Here is a 17,476-nt window from a genome sequence, read left to right on the forward strand (position 1 = left end):
CCTTCTCCAGGCAGATTTGCTGCAGGGTGAGTGGGAAAGCTGACATGTGGCTCTAGCAGCTCCAACCAAGGCCTTAGATAGAGGGGTGACATAGAGGGGGCTGCAACCCCCCTGGTCTTGCCACCTGTGGGGCTAGAATAGAAAAGTCAGCAGTTAATGCCAGCAGCCTCTCTCTCTTCACTGTCACCTGCCACAGTGGCTCAAGTCATAGGGGATCTGATAACTAAAGATGGTCTTGTGCTTCCCTAAATAGCCTGACACACAAATGACTTCTAGTCAGGCCTTTGTACCACCTTCCCCTGAAGCCCAAGATACCTGGCCTGGCTTTGTGTGGCTTTGGGCCTCCTGCCCCCTAGTGGACGTGTGATGCTCAGACAAACAGGCTGGAATAGCTTTTCTGGGTCAGCCAGCGAGAAACCAAAGTAGAAGTTGGAAATTTACAAGCCACAGTCTGACAGATGTGGAAAGGACCAAAAAAAAAAAAAAAAAAAAAAAAAAAAAGCTCCTTCCAAGAAATTAGGTAAAGGTCTCCTTTTCCTTTTTGTCTTCCCTCCACCCCAATTGGAGATCTAAATCAGCCTTAAGATATCATTTCAGAAACTTTTTATCTGTGTTGTTTTTTTTTAAAAAAGATTTTATTTACTCATGAGAGACAGAGAGACAGGCAGGCAGAGGGAGAAGCAGGCTCTATGGGAAGCCTGATGTGGGACTTGATCCCAGGACTCCAGGATCACGCCCTGAGCCAAAGGTAGGCACTAAACTGCTGAGCCACCCAGGGGTCCCCTAATCTGTTCTTTAGAAAGGAACAAATAATCTGTTCTTTATGCCTTTTTTTTTTAACTTCTTTTGGAAGTCCTGGGGCTCTAGGGTGGATGGTGAGTGGTTGATCAAGAAGAGGCGTCCCTGGGACTTCCACATTGCACAGCTCCCGGGAGTGCTGTTCATACTGTTGTCTTTGAGAGTGCTATTTGGGGTTGTGTGGTGCACAACTTGTGAGGCTTTACAAGATGGCCCCAGGCCTCCTGAGGTCACACGGGCTCCTCAGGGCCTGGGGACGGTCTTCTGATGTGTGTCCTCACTGAAGCCACTGGAGGCTTCTTGGTTATGGGGATAACCACTGCAGACTAGCAGGTGTTCTGGGTCACAGGCTGGGATTCTTACCCTAGGGCTGCTCTTCTCTTCCCCAGGTTCCTTCATCATTGCATAGGTTTGAACAGCTGAGGGAGAAGGAAAGTTCGAAACTGACACTAGCTAGAGACAAAGCTGGTGACAGCCCTCTCCAACCATGTCCTGCATTATTGAGAAACAGCCTAGAAAGGGGCATGCTGAACTTGATGGATGGTGCAAACCCTCCTTTTTAGGTTGACTGTGGATCTCCCTCGGGATTTAGCATTTCCCCAGACAAGGCTCATGTTGCCTGCTCCCCCAAACCTCATGGGGTTGGCGCACACGACCTGTGGAATGTTGGTTGCTGAGGACAGTGAGAGGTACAGACTGTGCCTCCTGCCTTGTCTGATTTCTGGATGCCCCAGGAAGCCCACTTCTTCAGAAGAAGGGAGCTAGTTTCACCTCACCCTCTTTTTCCCAAAAAAAGTACCACTTAATGGTCCAGAGCTCAGGAAGGCCCAGGCTGTTTTGAGGAAGTGGAGGTGGTTTGGGCTGCGTGTGCCCTCCCCCTGGGCACCGTGGAGGAGCACCGCAGCAAGTACCCTTGTTCTTGCCCAGGCCATCAGTCTGTCTGCTTTGTTCCCTTCAGACTTCTTATTCTGAGGTTGGGCAGCCACACCCTGAAGGCAAGGCTGAAGCCAGCATTCTAGGAAACTGTAAGCAATGCCGGGAGTCCCAGTGTTCTCTTAGGCCACACGTTATGCCACCAACAGGGACAAAGGGACGGTTGTCTGCTCGGTGCTGGGGTCAAGAAGGGCCTTAGGAGCCACAGTAGGTGAGGCAGAGTGGTCGAGCCTGCACTTGAAGGGCCTCCAGGGGATGCAGGGCCTGGGGTCCCTGCTGCTCACTACTTGAGGGCTTGGGCAGCAGAGCCCCCTCCAGCTTCGGCTGTTTTGGCCTTGAAGCAGTGACTTTATGGGAAAGTGACTGCTTTTCATCAAGTGGGAAAGGAGACCTGGCATCTGAGGGGACAGGGACTGGCTTTTCAGAGACCTGTCAAAAGAGAGCAGATAGAGGAAGAAGCAACCGCGACTTAGAAATGGGGAGACATTAACGGTTGGTGAAAGGGCAGCAGGTGGCCTCTGGAGAGGAGAGGAGAGGACACTGAGCCCGCCTCGAGTCCTAGGTGGTTTGCGTGTGTGGAGACTGCCTGGGTGCAGGGACGCCAGGCCTGCTGGTGGCACACGCAGAGCTGTCGAGGCCAGCTTCCCTGACGCTGCTGCGTGTGTGCCACCTGCCTCCTGCATGGCGATGAGAAGCCACTTCCATGGGCCCCCTCACCCAGGGGTGCAGCAGAATCTGAAAAGCGTCTGAACCAGCTGCCTGAGGTTCTGAGGAGACCCTGAAGCCGCCTCCCTGGGGGAGAGGAGGGCCCTGACCTCTGCTCTGGGATGTCAAGGGTGGTGGAGCAAATGGGAACACGCTGGGGTTTGCACAGCCGTCGGGAAAGCCAGAACACAAGGCTGTGAGGAGCCACGCCAGGTAGACGTCTTGCAGCCCCACCAGGAGGTGTCCAGCCGACGCCTGTTCAGGCCCTGTTCTTGGAGCTCGACTGCGTGCTGCCGTGAGCGGGGTCCCTAGGACTCTGGGACCCAGCCGCCTGCCTGCCCTGGGCCTTACGGAGGGGCAGGCTGGCTCTCCGGGACCCGCACTTCTCTGTCCTGCTGACTAGGAGGAGGGGCAGCGACCCACCCCTTGGGTGCTGGTTCTGGCCACTAGGGTCGACTAGCCTCAGACCTCGGCATCGGCCCCGGGTGGGTGGTCGGTTCCCGGGCCTTTGGGACAGGCCGCGAGGTAGACACACCTAGAGGTGACCATGGCCAGCAGGCCCCCTCCAAGATAGGGCCCTCTGTGGGGAGGAGGTTCTCAGGCATCCTGAGGGAGTCTGCGTCTGATCCTGTTCGGTGGTATGTCCTTCGGGAGCCCCCCGGCTCCAGGGGAGGGGGTGGGAAGCTGATTGCTGCCTTCTTCCTTTGTCGAGTCCTGCGTGCTCATCACGTCGGGGCTGGCAGATGGGGTGTTGGGATGTGGGTGCAGGAAGGGACTGCAGCCTGTGCTAATAAGGCCTGTGCTTTCAGCCAGCTGTGCTTCCCCCCCTTCACATCCTTCACCCCAGCTGCCCACCCGGAGAGCCCGCTCAAGTGCCCCCTCTGAGCTGCTGCGGTCCTCCTGCCAGCCCAGATCCCGTGCTGTCTTGAGTGGCAGCCACTGCTGCGGGCACACCTATACCTGTTAGGCTGCTCCGGGCACACTGTAGGCGCTCAAGTAGTATGTGCACCTCTGGGTGCACGGTGATGCTGGTTCAAAAGAAAAGCCTGTTGAGGAGATGGGGGCAGCAGTTCTGTGCAGAGATTGGAGTCTGGACCAGGTAGTATCAGCCCAGGCTTGGGAGGAGGGCAGGAGTGGCTCCCGGGAGGCCCAGGGCAATGGCAGTGTTCACCCCCGCTCTGAGTGGCCCTTGCCCATCCGGTGGCTCCACCCAGCCTGTGGCCGCCTTGAGGCCCTGAGGGACTTCCTTGTTGCTCCTTCTGTGGCTTTCCGGCGCTTGATGTGGCTTGACCTTCCTAGCAGAGCCCCTTTACTGTGCTACCCAGCCCTCCCTTTGCCCATCATTGCTCCTGCCTAGGTGATGCTGGGCTTCAGATGGCGGGGGGAGGGGGGGAAGAAGGGGGGTCCTCAGTTACCATGCAACCAAGGCAGCATGCTTGGTGGCTTTCTCCCTGGAGGCAGAAAGAGGATTTGGGGGTGAACGGGGCTCCCTGTGGGGGTTGCATGTTTGTAGGGGTGCAGATTGGGCTGGGAGACAGCCAATGTGGCCTGAAGTAGGGGACAGTGACACGCACGCTGCCCCCTCGGTTTTCACTGGCAATATTGCCAAGTGCTCAGAGCTTCCTGTGTTTAATTTCAGACAGACTTTGCTGCTTTTTGCAGACCAGAGGCTGAGATAGACGAGGGCCTGTGTGCAGCTGGTGTGGATCCTGCTTCTTGTGGGGACCCTTCCTGTTCGTAGCCACGAATCACAGCTTTTATGAATCGCTCCATTTAAAATGCTTTCACACCACTCCTTAAAGAGGAGCCTGGTATCATGTCCAATGGTAACGCAGCTGTTCTCCACCAATATGAGTCTTCATCTGTCTCATAAAGTTGGGGTTTCGGGTTTTTGTGAAGGTCATGTTGTCAAATCCTTAATGCTTAAGCTTCCGGACAAGACTGAAGAGTTGCTGCTGTTTCCCTAAGTGTCCAAGTGTGGGATGGTTTTTGTGCCCTTCATTTCAAAACTGTGAAATCTTTGGTGTCTGAAGCAGAGGGGAAGGGTTTCTTAGCCCTGGGCTTGGTCGAGATTCATTTTAGCAAGCATGTCGCCTCATGGCAGCCTAGATCAATTCCCTCGTACTTCTCTTCTCTGAATGGTTTTAATTCTGTTAAATTAAGAGTATCTCAAGCATTGAAGCCTTTGCTAAGATATGTATGTTCTTAAAAGGTACAAGTGTAACCGATAAACATAAAACGTCGAACATAGTTCTTTAACTCCCTAATTAAGGAAGAAACTAGTAAGATGTTATATTTCAAAGGAGAAGCTCGTGTATAGAAAATCAGGAATGCTGAAATGAGTTTGTAAACTTGCGGAATGGGTCAGTATTTACGGGACAATCAGTCATGAAATCCATCTCCGTGGGATGCAGTTCCTCTTCATTTCTAGGGTCAGAATCATCTGTAGTACTGTCTGTTTTATACAACAGGCTTTGTTCTGCTGCTTTCTTTATGTAACGGACGAAAGGACCATCATTTTCATGCATCAAGGGATGCACCTTTCAGCGGCCTTGTTTTTGGCCATCGACAACCCCCGATTGTTTGTTGTAAAATGATTTTTATTTTTTATTTTTTTTTATTTTTTAATTTTTATTTATTTATGATAGTCAGAGATAGAGAGGCAGAGACATAGGCAGAGGGAGAAGCAGGTTCCATGCACCGGGAGCCTGACGTGGGATTCGATCCCGGGTCTCCAGGATTGCGCCCTGGGCCAAAGGCAAGCGCCAAACCGCTGCGCCACCCAGGGATCCCATGTAAAATGATTTTTATCCACAGGCTCAACGAGACATCGCCACTAGAATTTCCTGCCAGAACGCTGACTGGTCCCCTGGTCTCATGCATGTCTGGGACCCCCAGAATCTGATCTGGATGACCTGATATTCATTTGTGTAAAGGTGAAGGTTGCCCCTCCTGGATCCCGGATTCTTTTGTGTCCCTGGCTGATGCAGGATATTCAGGAAAGGGCCAACCAGCTGACGTGGCGATCGCCTTGCCATTCTGATGCGGTCGTGCCCGGTGGTGCTAGGTCTCCCTGTTCCTGGATGTCCCTGTGGTGCCGTTGGCCTATTTGCGTGCCTGACACCCCCCGTGCCAAGCCAAGGGCCGAGGAGCCCACAGCGGCTATTTAGGGCTGGGAGGCCTGAGCAGCATAAGGTGGACATCGATTAAATCAGAGAATGCTTCATTTCTCTCTGATTTTTGCTTTTCCTTTTGTTACTCAGGCAAGGCCACGGCCAGTCTGGCTGTTTCATCTCGCCTGACCAGACTTTCCAAAACAGGTTAACAGAGAAAAGTGGTCCTCTTCTGTTTGGGATTTAGTTGAATCTTAGTTTGTCCACAGATTTCCTCTTTAAAAAAAAAAAAAATGATAGAAGAAATACCCCAACAAGGGACTATCTGGCCAGGCTGACGTCTGCTGTCCTTTGAAGGTCATGGAGGCGGAGCAGACCAAGACGAGGAGCGAGCTGGTGCACAAGGAGACGGCGGCCCGGTACAACGCGGCCATGGGCCGCATGCGGCAGCTGGAGAAGAAACTTAAGAGAGCCATCAACAAGTCCAAGTGAGTCGGGCGCATGGGGCCCTGGGGCCGGGGTCGAGTGTCCTTCTCTTGTGCATCTTCTCCACCTTTTGTGTGCCGCACACTCAGGGACCCGCCTCATCAGAGCCCCCCACGTTCTCAGTAACCCCCAGAGGCAGGAAGTGACCAGCCGTGACTGACCTGGGAGACACAGAAAAAGGAATTTCAAAAGCAAGCCATTGCGTGGCTCGTTGGCTGGGGGCCGGGGCTGGGCTTTGGGACACTCTGTGCTGCTGGCTCTGGTGGGCGGCGTGGGCGAGCGTTGTCCTTGAGTTTACCTGTCAGCATCATGGGGATGAGCTGTGTGCACAGCACACATTCTCTCTGGACCCGGATCTGATGAAATGGTGCAAGACTGGCTTTAATGGAGGTTTTTGCAAGCTTTTTTCACTGCTGCTGTATATTTTTATATAGTAATGATGTTGGGGACAAGCCCCCTGCTTCATTTACAGTTGCTGGGCCTCTAAGCCAAAGAGCTTCCCAGGGAGTGAACAGCTCAAGAATAAAGCACTGTCTACTCTTAACGCTTGACACCAAAGTTCCAAAACAGAGCCAGGGTCTTTTGACTGACCCAGAACCTGGGGGCTAGTAGAATGTTGGCCTTTGTCCTCTCTCTTGCCCATGACCTGGCTGGGTCTGCAGACTGACACTCATGGACAGAATGCAAGAGGACCCCTCTGAGCCTCCATCCTTTTGGTGAGGGAGGAATAATGCTTCTCCCTTCTCCAGTGACCCCCAGCAGAGGAGGGTGTGTGTTGAGGCAGTCCCTTCTCCAGCCTTGTCTATTTTTTTTTTTTTAAGATATTATTTGACAGAGAGCAAGTGAGAGAGTGAGAGCAAGCAAGAGTGTACAAGTAGGCAGAGTGGGAGGAAGGGGAGAAGCAGGCTCCCCACCGAGCAGGGAGCCTGACATGGGTCTCCATCCCAGGATCCTGGGATCTTGACCTGAGCCAAAGGCAGAGGCTTAACTGACTGAGCCACCCAGGCAACCCCAGCCTTGTCTATTCTTTACTCTGAAGGAGACAGCCTCCTCCTCAGGAGAAGGGGCTCTGGGCTTCCTTAGCTGCTGGTCATGCCCTGGATGGTCCTGAAGAGCCTCCTACAGAGGAAAGTGAAGTGAACCAAGGTTTAAGGGCCCCAGGATGAGTGTTCACATGTGTGGGTCCCACAGGTCTTGAGTGGGCCCTTTGAGCAGCTCTGACTGGCACCTGTGTCCGTCTGCGAGTATCATCTTCATCTCCTGGCCTTGTCAGAGTTGACGAAATCCTGGACAGTTGGCCTGCCAGCCCTAGCTAGTGGTGTCTGTTGGGGTCGTCGTATTCTCACCTTCACAGTTTTGTGTCTTCCACAGGCCTTATTTTGAACTCAAGGCAAAGTACTACGTGCAGCTTGAGGTATGTGTGGCGTTCTTTGGCTTTGCTGTTGACTTTTCTGCACTCAAAGCCCCACTTTTATGTGGTAGTGGACTTTCTACTGGCATATTGGTATAAGAGGCGAATGGAGAGAGAAACACATTCTTTACTGAGTTTTCAGGCCTCAAAATGGCCTTGGTTGGGTCTTCAGTGGCCTCTGAAGTGCTCTGAATCTGCCGCCCAGCCACTTTCTGTACTGTACCTGGGCAGTGGCTCCTAGGGCTCCTAGGACCAGTGTCGTCATCATCCGGGAAGTGCAGGTTCCTAAGCCCCACCCCAGACACAGACTGCAGGTGGAGCCCAGCCATCTGTGTTTTAAAAAGGCCTCCAGGGGATTCTTTTTTTTTTTTTTTAATTTTTTTTTTTTATTTATTTATGATAGCCACAGAGAGAGAGAGAGAGAGAGAGAGGCAGAGGGAGAAGCAGGCTCCATGCACCGGGAGCCTGACGTGGGATTCGATCCCGGGTCTCCAGGATCGCGCCCTGGGCCAAAGGCAGGCGCCAAACCGCTGCGCCACCCAGGGATCCCCCTCCAGGGGATTCTAATGCAAGTTCGAGAACCCCAGTACGAGGGGCCAAATGGCCAGAAAGTGGGACTGGTGTGAGTTAGACACCCCTTACTGTTTCTCTGGGGGCTTTATTCTGCCAGTGGTAGTTTCTGGTTCTTAGCTCGAGTTTGTCACCTGGATGGGGGTTGGGGCTGGTGGGGACTGCTGTTTTATCTGGTGCGTGGATAGCTAGATGAGAGAAATCAGGCCATCGGTCACATCTTGGGAAATTTTGGAGTAGAGTGACGAGCAGAAAATGGGCTTGAACCTGTCATTCAAAAGCCTCTCCAGGCCGGGAGTGGCTGCCTCCACTTACTGAGCCTCCTCTTCTCCTGAGCAGCAACTGAAGAAGACCGTGGATGACCTGCAGGCCAAACTGGCCCTGGCGAAAGGCGAGTACAAGACGGCCCTGAAGAACCTGGAGATGATCTCAGACGAGATCCACGAGCGGCGGCGCTCCAGCGCCATGGGGCCCCGGGGCTGCGGCGTGGGGGCCGAGGGCAGCAGCACGTCGGTGGAGGACCTGTCAGGGAGCAAGCCTGAGCCAGATGCCGTTTCCGGTGAGTTGGGGGCTCATGCGCAAGGGCGAGATGACGCCGTAGCTTGTGTGGTCTGCTTCAGAGCTGTCTCGCCAGTATGGAAGCGCCGCAGAGTTGGCAGGCCGGAGACTTGGCTCTTTCTCATGGCTTCCCACATTTTGCGGGACACCGTATTCATCGAGGTGCTGAGTGTTCTCAGTCAGGCTTCTGTGGTGGATGAGTTTGGATGAGTCCAGTTACACTTTCACGCTCTCTGACATTCAGAGTATGTGTTAGAACATTCAGGGCTCTGAGCAGTACTGCAGGAAGGGAGAGTTGCCTAATAGGTCCCCGTGCACTTCGATTTGATTCAAATCCTGGCTCCCCCGTAGTACATGATGTGGGCAAGGGCTCAACTCTGTTTCTTTACCTGTAAAGTGGGGAGAATGAGTACCTGGTGTCCACTGTGTAGAAGGGAGGTTGGGATTAAATGAAATAATGTAGGCACCCAGAAAGTCTGAAAATGGTGGCCCTCACTGGTATCGAACCGTGGCGACCTTTTTTCCCCCAGGGCGACCCTGTGGGAAACTGATCGACAAATTTGGTGTGCCCCCCACTTTTATCATTTTACTTTTTTCACCATGATAAGTATACTCTTGAATTCCCATCCCCTATTTCCTCCATCCCTCTGCCCCCTCCCCTCTGGTAACCATCAATTCTCTGTAGTTAAGTCTGTTTCTTGTTTTTTTTTTTTCTTTGCTCATTTATTTCTTAAATTCCACATCTGAGTGAAATCATACGGTATTTGTCTTTGACTGATTTCGCTTAGCATTATACCCTTTTGCTCCATCCACGCCATTGCCAGTGGCAAGATTTCAATCTTTTTGATGGCTGAGTAATATTCTACACCCCCCCCCCCCATCCATTAGTGTAGACACTTGGGCTACTGATACCTTGGCTATTGTAAATAATGCTGCTATAAACATAGGGGTGCATGTATCCCTTTGAATTAGTTTTTGTATTTTTCTGGGTAAATACCCAGTACTGCACTTCCTGAATCATAGGATAGTTGTATTTTTAACTTTTTGAGGAAACTCCAGACTGTTTTCCACAAAGGCTGTGCCAGTTTGCATTCCCACAACAGTGCAGGAGGGTTCCTTTTTCTCCACATCCTCACCAATACCTGTTTTCTTGTGTTTTTTATTTTAGCTATTCTGACAGGTGTAAGGTGATAATCTCATTGTGGTTTTGATTTGCTTTTCCCTGATGATGAGTGATGTTGATCTTTAGGTGTCTGTTGGCCATCTGGATGCCTTTGGAAAGATGATGTCTGTGCATGTCTTCTGCCCATTTCTTAACTGGATTATTTGGGTTTTTTTGGGTGTGGGTTGACTTGTATAAATTCCCTTAATATTGGATATGTTTTCCTTCACTGTGCAGAAGCTCTTTGACGTAGTCCCAATAGTTTATTGCTTCCATTTTCCTTGCCTCAGGAGGCCTATCTCAAAAAATGCTGCTACGACTGATGTCAGAGACATTATTGCCTGTGTTCTTTTCTAGGATTTTTATGGTTTCAGGTCTCACATTTAGGTCTTTAATCCATTTTGAGTTTATTTTTGCATATGGTGAAAGAAAATAGTCCAGTTTTCCCTTTAGATTAAGAAAACTTCCAGCACTGTCTTTGCACACTTCCTTCCGTTTTCTGTGGAATAATCCTTATTGGTGCTCTCAAGGAGGTCCTTCTTCGGGAGTTTTAAAATTCAGTAAACAAATGTTTAAGCCGGGTCCAACGGAAAGGAAAATCTGATCATCAGTAATGTGTGAGGTACTCTACTACGCATCTTCTCATATGGAGGAGAACATGAAGCTCAGAGAGGCTGAGGAAGGCTACACAGCAATTAGTGGAGACAGGATCTGAGTTCAGATATGAACCTGTTTTCTGAGCTCAGCATTTCAGTAATTTTCATTTATGGTAGTCCTCTAGGGGATGCTACTGCTGTATCCACCCCCCCCCCCCACTGCTGTTTTTAAAGATAGGGAGGAGGGAAAAAGAGAATAGGAAAGGTCTAAAAAGCAGGATTGTATGCAGGCTGAGGGGAAAACAGTGAAAGGTGAATGTGGCTTTCAAACCACAAGAATGATCTGTCCTCTGAACCTTGGTTATTCTGATCCACAAAATGAGGCCCAAGTTTAGAGCATTTTAAAGGAATTTTGTCCTTGTGCAGCAAATGGTGATATACTCTGTCTTTTATGTGATCAGAAGCTGCCTGGAAGATCACAGAATCCCAACAGTTACTCCACACAGGACCATTTCTTTTTGTAGCTCCTGCTTCTGCTGCATGGGAGCAGCTGTTACTGCTGACTGGCTTTGTTTAGTGTGCATCACAAAGGGCCACTCTCTTTCTGTACATGCGGATCTACCTGGGGACCTGGGGTGGAGAAAAGCCCCTGTTCTGGGGCAGATTCATCCTCCACCTTTAGGTAGTGTATTGAAGTAGTCGACACTGACTTCTAGGGCAGAAGTTAGGAGGTTATTTTAAGGACACGGGATATCCATGGGGTCCAACTGCTTCCCTTTGCAGTTGGCAGTCTGGCCATGCAGGCTTGGGAGGGTCAGGGTCCTTTTCTTAGGTGCCCACGGTGGCAAGGATTCTGTGGTCCCCAGGCCGCATCCAGCTGCCAGCCAGCAGTGCACACATCTAGAGGGGTTTCAGGAATTAGGTTGTTCTCCGTCAGAACCTACGACTGGTATTGTCTCTCCTCCTAGTGGCCTCCGAGGCCTTTGAAGATGATAACTGCAGCAACTTCGTGTCTGAAGATGACTCGGAAACCCAGTCTGTATCCAGCTTTAGTTCAGGGCCAACAAGCCCATCTGAGATGCCTGACCAGTTCCCTGCAGTCGTGAGGCCTGGCAGCTTGGATCTGCCCAGCCCTGTGTCTCTGTCAGAGTTTGGGATGATGTTCCCGGTATTGGGCCCTCGCAGTGAATGCAGTGGAGCCTCATCCCCCGAATGTGAGGTAGAACGAGGTGAGTGACCGCCCTCTCAGCAGTAGTGCCTTTGCCAGATGCCTCGCTGCCTTGGGATCCAGCTTTCCGTGCTGCTCTAGACCTTTGCCAGGTCTCGGCACTCCGGTGCTGCATCCCTGGACCCCTGCGAATGTGCATTGTGTTGACCACAGAGATGCTGGCTGCTGTTTTTGGGGGGGCTCTGCGTGGCTCTGCTTCCGAACACTTCCTCAAAGTGCAGCTTGGGTTCTGTCTTCGCTAATAGCCCTCTTGACAAGCATGTGCTAGAGGTTTGTTTCCTGGCTGTTAGGGTCTGACCAATCCTCTCTAAAGATAAGGGATATATAAAATGCCTTGACCAATAAAAGCAATATGTAGTCATGTGATGGAGAATGCTCTGTGACAGGCACAGTTGGACAACCCTGGGAGATTCTGGAGGGCTGAGTTGCCTTGGGCTCAGGTGGTTCTTGGAATTGTCAGTATGTACTTAATCTCCTTTACATCTCTCTAGGAGACAGGGCAGAAGGAGCAGAGAATAAAACAAGCGACAAAGCCAACAACAATCGAGGTCTCAGCAACAGCAGTGGCAGTGGCAAGAGCCAAAGCAACACCTCCCGCGAGGGCCAGGCCTTGGAGAACAGGATGAAGCAGCTCTCTCTCCAGTGCTCAAAAGGAAGAGATGGGATTATTGCTGACATAAAAATGGTGCAGATTGGCTGATCCATCCGAAGCCCTGGCCCAAGTGCATAGCAGTATTTATACACGAAGCTGTATGGAGAACATTGTGCCAATAATCATTTAATATATGCCAAATCTTAAGCGTTTACTGTAAACTGCACTAATGAAGTTGTGACCTTGAGGGCTGAAGAGTTTCCTTCTGGGAAGAGCTCTTGGGCTGGTTTTTCAGAGTGGAGGCGTTGTTGCAGTGGACTGTGACCAGGGTCACAGCCTCTGTGGAATATTACCTGTAACAGTGTTATGGAAGCAATAACTAGTTCCTGTGAAAGAACCCGAGCCAGGAAAGGGGCTGGGAAGCTGAGCCAAACCGGGGTCGACAGCTTGCTTCTCTTTCCCTTCTCTTATCCTCAGATTGGGAAAATGGAGATGTTCTCTCCTTTATATCCCAGGGGATCTAAATGAACGCACACAAGAATGAAACTCAATCAGAACACCCCTTTTTGACCCAGCGAAGGCTTACAAAAATTCCAAGAACATGATTCATTTTCATCACCTCTGGTATTCAGAAGGGGCTTTTTAAAAAAAGCGTATAGACTGGGATACCCATTAGAACCATTTTCTATAAAGATTATCATGAACTGCACTTTTTTTTTTGGGGGGGGGGAAGGTGAATGCCAACGTGGGGATGGGAGGGATGGAGGGTAGCAGGGACATACCATAGGTGGTGATTTGTGGCTGTGGGGGAGAAGAGTCTATAGCATAAACCTTATCCTACCAGCCAAGGGACTTAACTCTTAAGAGAAGTGCATGTAAAGGATGGTTGCCATTGTTTATATCTAGATTTGACAAGGTGTCAATTTCTCTGTAGGTTGTGACTTTAAAAAATTATTTAAGGGTAATGCTGCATTAGTATTTCTTAGAGGGAACTGTTCTTTAAAGATAGGAAAGGGAGTAGGCATGTGTTGGCACAGGCTGTTAAATAGAAGCAATGAAGTCTGTTATGCTAATAGTATGTGTTAAGATTGCTTTTCTTTCATGTTTTCATGGTTACATATATTTAGAGCACTGTATTTTATTTGTCCTTTTGTTTAAAAACAATAGCATTTCTAAAAGAAAAGCAACCCCATTTCAAGTTGTCTGTTAATTCTGATACAACTTGTATATTTTAGTCATTTGTAAATCTCTTCATACTGTATGTAGTGTTTTCTCCTTTTTTAATGACTGATACAGTATCCTAATTACAAGGTTATTTTGTACTTGTCTTAATTCCTTGAGTGTAATAAAAATGGCCTAAGAAAATGTTTACCTTTCTGTGTCTTCAAATAAACCCTCAATCTTCCATTCTAGGCAACCTTCTTGCCACAAGGAAGAACATGGAATGCAGTGGTCAACTGTTTTAATTTCCATTTAAGGTCCTGCATCCTACTAATTTAAGCCCCAGTTACCAAGGTCTGAGAATTCTGCTGCTGCTACTAAAGCTGGGCAGTAAGGAGACACAGCATTAGGAAAATGAAGACAAGGTGATTATGTAGAAATGCTTCCCAACCTCTGCTGCACTGGAATCTCTGGGGAAGCTTAAAGAATACTGTTGCTCTCTGCTATTATAACTCTAGAGCCCAGTATAATTTGGGGTACACTTGCATACTGAACTTTTTTTTTTTTTTAAGATTTTATTTATTTATGATAGATACAGAGGCAGAGACACAGGAGGAGGGAGAAGCAGGCTCCATGCCGGAAGCCTGACATGGGACTCGATCCTGGGACTCCAGGATCGCACCCTGGGCCAAAAAGGCAGGCGCTAAACCGCTGAGCCACCCAGGGATCCCTGCATACTGAACTTTTTAAGCTTCCCCAGCTGATTCTAATGTGCATCTAGTTGACATTTTTTTTTTCCTATCTTGGTCCAGCCAAAACTGATCTTATAGAGCTCCATGTAGGGTGGTACAGATGTATAATAGAATTCAGTATTAAATTGTTCATATGTAGGTCTCCATTAAAGGTTCTAATTGTGTGTTTAAATTTTTCTTTAAAGGGTCATAGAAAATTAATCCACCTAAAATTGAAACGAAGTATTTACCAAAGTGGAATCAGTATTCTGAATATAAAACAGGCCTGTTAAAAAAAAAAAGGCCTGTTGAAGCCTGTCATGTAAATAATGAGTTTTTAGATGGAACATACTAGATGAAGCCCTTTAATAATCTCTAGGTTAAACTATGCAGTTTCCGTAAGTATAAAGATTTTATTCCAATTAAAGATAGTAGAAATACAAAATAAGTTGTGATAATTATAAAGTAGAGACGATGAAAAATTCCACCTTATTTTCAGATGTTTAAAATTCTGAGCGTTACTCTGATGGATTTCTATGTAAACTGGGAATTTATACATGGCAGTGGTATTTTGGCAGTTTCTCTAAATACAACCTCAATGAAGATATTTTTCAATTGTATCTTCAGTGTTACTATAAGAGCAATTTTTAAAACTGTAGTATCTTCAGTGTCTCAGATTACTACCTTCATTCAGCCTGGTAAAAAATAATTGCAATCATGAATATATCTGTTCTCTTTACAGGAGTTAATGGGAAACAGGTACCTAAGTTCAACAACCTTCATTGTTGACTAAGTTTTAAAATATTTCTTAAAGCTTTATTCTTTCATGACACCTGGGCAACAAACATCAAAAATCATAACAATTAAAATCTGTTACGGTGACATGATTCATTTGGTAATTAGCTGCCCAAGATGTACAGTAGAGTCACAACACAAGCAGGTTTAACTTACAACATGCTCTGCCAAAAGACAAATATAAATATTTCAGAATATTATACCAGCCTACTGTTCCACCCAGTGAGGGGTACGTCATGTCCCTCATCTGGTCTCCGTTCTCTTTTAGCAAAAGCATCACGGAGTGCTGAGTCTAGCCTTTAATCCTCCACAGTTTATGCAATGTGGCCCCTGAATGCAAACCAACTCCTTATACACACAAAACCATGTAAACAGTACTTCTGCGTGATTTAGAGTAATTTTGACTATATATAATTCTAAACACAGTGACCTGAGCACCAGATCCCACTGTAACATTTTTAGAACATTCTGTTCTGTTTGTGTCCTGACAATTTCTGTTCTTATTCGAAGAGCTGATGTTGGTAAGTATAAAAATCCAGAAATGCCGAAAGCTGCATCACTGAAGTTGTGTTGTCTTGATGGGGATAATACTATTGAAGTCCAAGAAAAAAGGTCCTTCTTGTTTAGGCAAAAAAGTACTAGGAATGATATTATAGATCCCAGCAGGTATATTTTCTAATTCCAAGTAGCAAAACCCACACCTATATGCAGAGGGGGAAAAATGAGAACAAAGTTCACAGAAGATGATGCCACAAAAAGTAAAGTATAAATTAGATACAGTTAAAATGAAAACATTACCTATAGTCACCACTAGATTTCCTCTGAAAGCCATGGGGACCGGGATCTCCCACCATGGACACCGTTACAACCTCAAATCCAACACTATATTGCCTAGCAATAAAAAGAAACAATTACTGTTATTAAGTAGTCTCAAATACACACCTAAAATGCAGATATATATGCTTTCTAAAGTCTTAGGAGGAGGAAACCCCTCTGAAACACATGCTATTTTTACTTTAATTCTACAAGACATCATTTATATTTTTAAATTGAAGCTAAGAAGATTAGCATTAAACTTACTTTAGAAGAAACTATTTTTACCACGGGCTCTGAGAGAATACTGCTAAATTTAAATGAAAAAAATACTGTCTTTGCAGAAAAAGTGGAAGGAGAAAGCCCTGAAATAAAATCTGAATCTACAGAAGTAATTAGCATATTACAGTAGACATGACATTCCAAATCAGTAGGGAAAGGAAGAATTATTTAAATGGTGATGAGGTGACAAATTAAGAAAAAAGAACTTAAATTGCTATAAAAATACCATTCTATATAGATATCACAAAAAGAACTAGAAAAAAAATACGGTAAAAATTTGATATTGGGGTATGATTTCATGCCCATAGCAAAATGAACTTACTTTAAAATGGAAATTTTTCTCTGTGAAAAAAAAAATATGATCTGGGAAAAATACTTGTAAAATTGTGATACAGATCCTTATTCATGCTATATTATAGTTAAGAAAACCATGACAATTCCAAGAGAAAAATGGGTAAAAGACGTGAATAGCCAAAGACACACATTATCAAATACTTTTACTTTAGTCTATGTACAAATTGGCTACAAAAGAACAACCAGATACCTTATTTCACCTATCAAACTAGAAAAATAGCTTAACTGTATCTAAAGGATTATTAGTTTTTGAAATAGTTTGTAAAGAGGCAAAATTAAGCCTAGTTTTATTTGTTAGTACTAATTTTATTGTTTAAACCTTTTTAAGAAACGAAACACAATGTACATACAACATACAGCCTAAATAACTTGTAAACACATGGGTTATCACTACCTAGATCAACCCCTCGGCACCATAGAAGTCCCCGTATGTGCCTTTCTCATTACAGCTCCTGTCCCCACACAGCTAACATTTAACACTTTCTTGTCCTTAAAAAAAAAAGTATATTGACATACAATGTTATATTAGTTTCAGGTGTGTACAACAGTGATCTGACAGTTCTCTACTTCATGCTCCCCCAGTGAGTGGAGTAACCTAGTAACCATACGTCGCAACATTATTGACTATATTCTCTGTTGTACTTTTCATCCTTCTGACTTATTTTATGCAGTTTGTACCTCTTAATCCCCTTCACCTATTTCACTTACTCCCCAACACCCTCCCCTACGTTCTTTTATATGATCTGACAACTGTGCATCTTTATATAATAGTTTCATTTGTGGAATCGTACAGTTGATGTTCTGTTGTGTACGGCTTCTGCTCAGCATTGTTTTTAAGACTTATCCATCATGCTGTGCGTAGTTACTTATTTTAACTGTTGTGCAGGACTCTATGACTCAATGCCACTGATGAACACTTGGGTTGTTACAACGGTTTATTAGTCATTTTGGATTGTTCCTCTTATGACACACCTAGTCGAGCTTTTATTTTTTAAATTGCTGACTTTTTTTTTAAACAACCGTTGCATATTTACAATCAATGTGTCTTAAATTTTTCTTTATCCTGAAGTCGTTAAGATATTTTCTTTATTAGTAACCCAACTACAAGAGGTTTTTAGACTTGCCTTTTTGGTGCATGGAATATTCAATTATTGAAGCACATTCATTCATCAGACTACCCTTTCTCCA

The 17,476-nt window shown here is 46.9% G+C and overlaps 2 protein-coding genes across 3 annotated transcripts in view; one reads left to right on the forward strand and one right to left on the reverse strand.

Moving 5' to 3' along the window:
- The window catches only part of SH3BP5 (SH3 domain binding protein 5), a 77,516-nt gene extending 63,997 nt beyond the window's left edge, over positions 1 to 13,519 (forward strand). Inside the window, exons 5-9 of the mRNA XM_055321099.1 lie at positions 5,907 to 6,037; positions 7,407 to 7,449; positions 8,356 to 8,575; positions 11,301 to 11,561; positions 12,052 to 13,519. Of these exons, the coding sequence (XP_055177074.1) occupies positions 5,907 to 6,037; positions 7,407 to 7,449; positions 8,356 to 8,575; positions 11,301 to 11,561; positions 12,052 to 12,260 (864 nt within the window). The 3' untranslated portion in view covers positions 12,261 to 13,519. The remainder of the gene's footprint in view (positions 1 to 5,906; positions 6,038 to 7,406; positions 7,450 to 8,355; positions 8,576 to 11,300; positions 11,562 to 12,051) is intronic.
- Positions 13,520 to 14,432: 913 nt separating this feature from the next.
- Positions 14,433 to 17,476, reverse strand: part of CAPN7 (calpain 7) — a 40,521-nt gene continuing 37,477 nt past the window's right edge. For both annotated transcript variants that reach the window (XM_055321098.1, XM_055321097.1), the window contains 2 exons: positions 15,638 to 15,730; positions 14,433 to 15,540 (listed from right to left, as the gene is read on the reverse strand). In XM_055321098.1, coding sequence (XP_055177073.1) covers positions 15,396 to 15,540; positions 15,638 to 15,730 — 238 coding nt within the window. In that variant the 3' untranslated portion in view covers positions 14,433 to 15,395. The remainder of the gene's footprint in view (positions 15,541 to 15,637; positions 15,731 to 17,476) is intronic.

This window comes from Nyctereutes procyonoides, unplaced genomic scaffold, assembly GCF_905146905.1.
Source record: "Nyctereutes procyonoides isolate TBG_1078 unplaced genomic scaffold, NYPRO_anot_genome, whole genome shotgun sequence".
NCBI classification, from domain to species: Eukaryota; Metazoa; Chordata; class Mammalia; order Carnivora; family Canidae; genus Nyctereutes; species Nyctereutes procyonoides.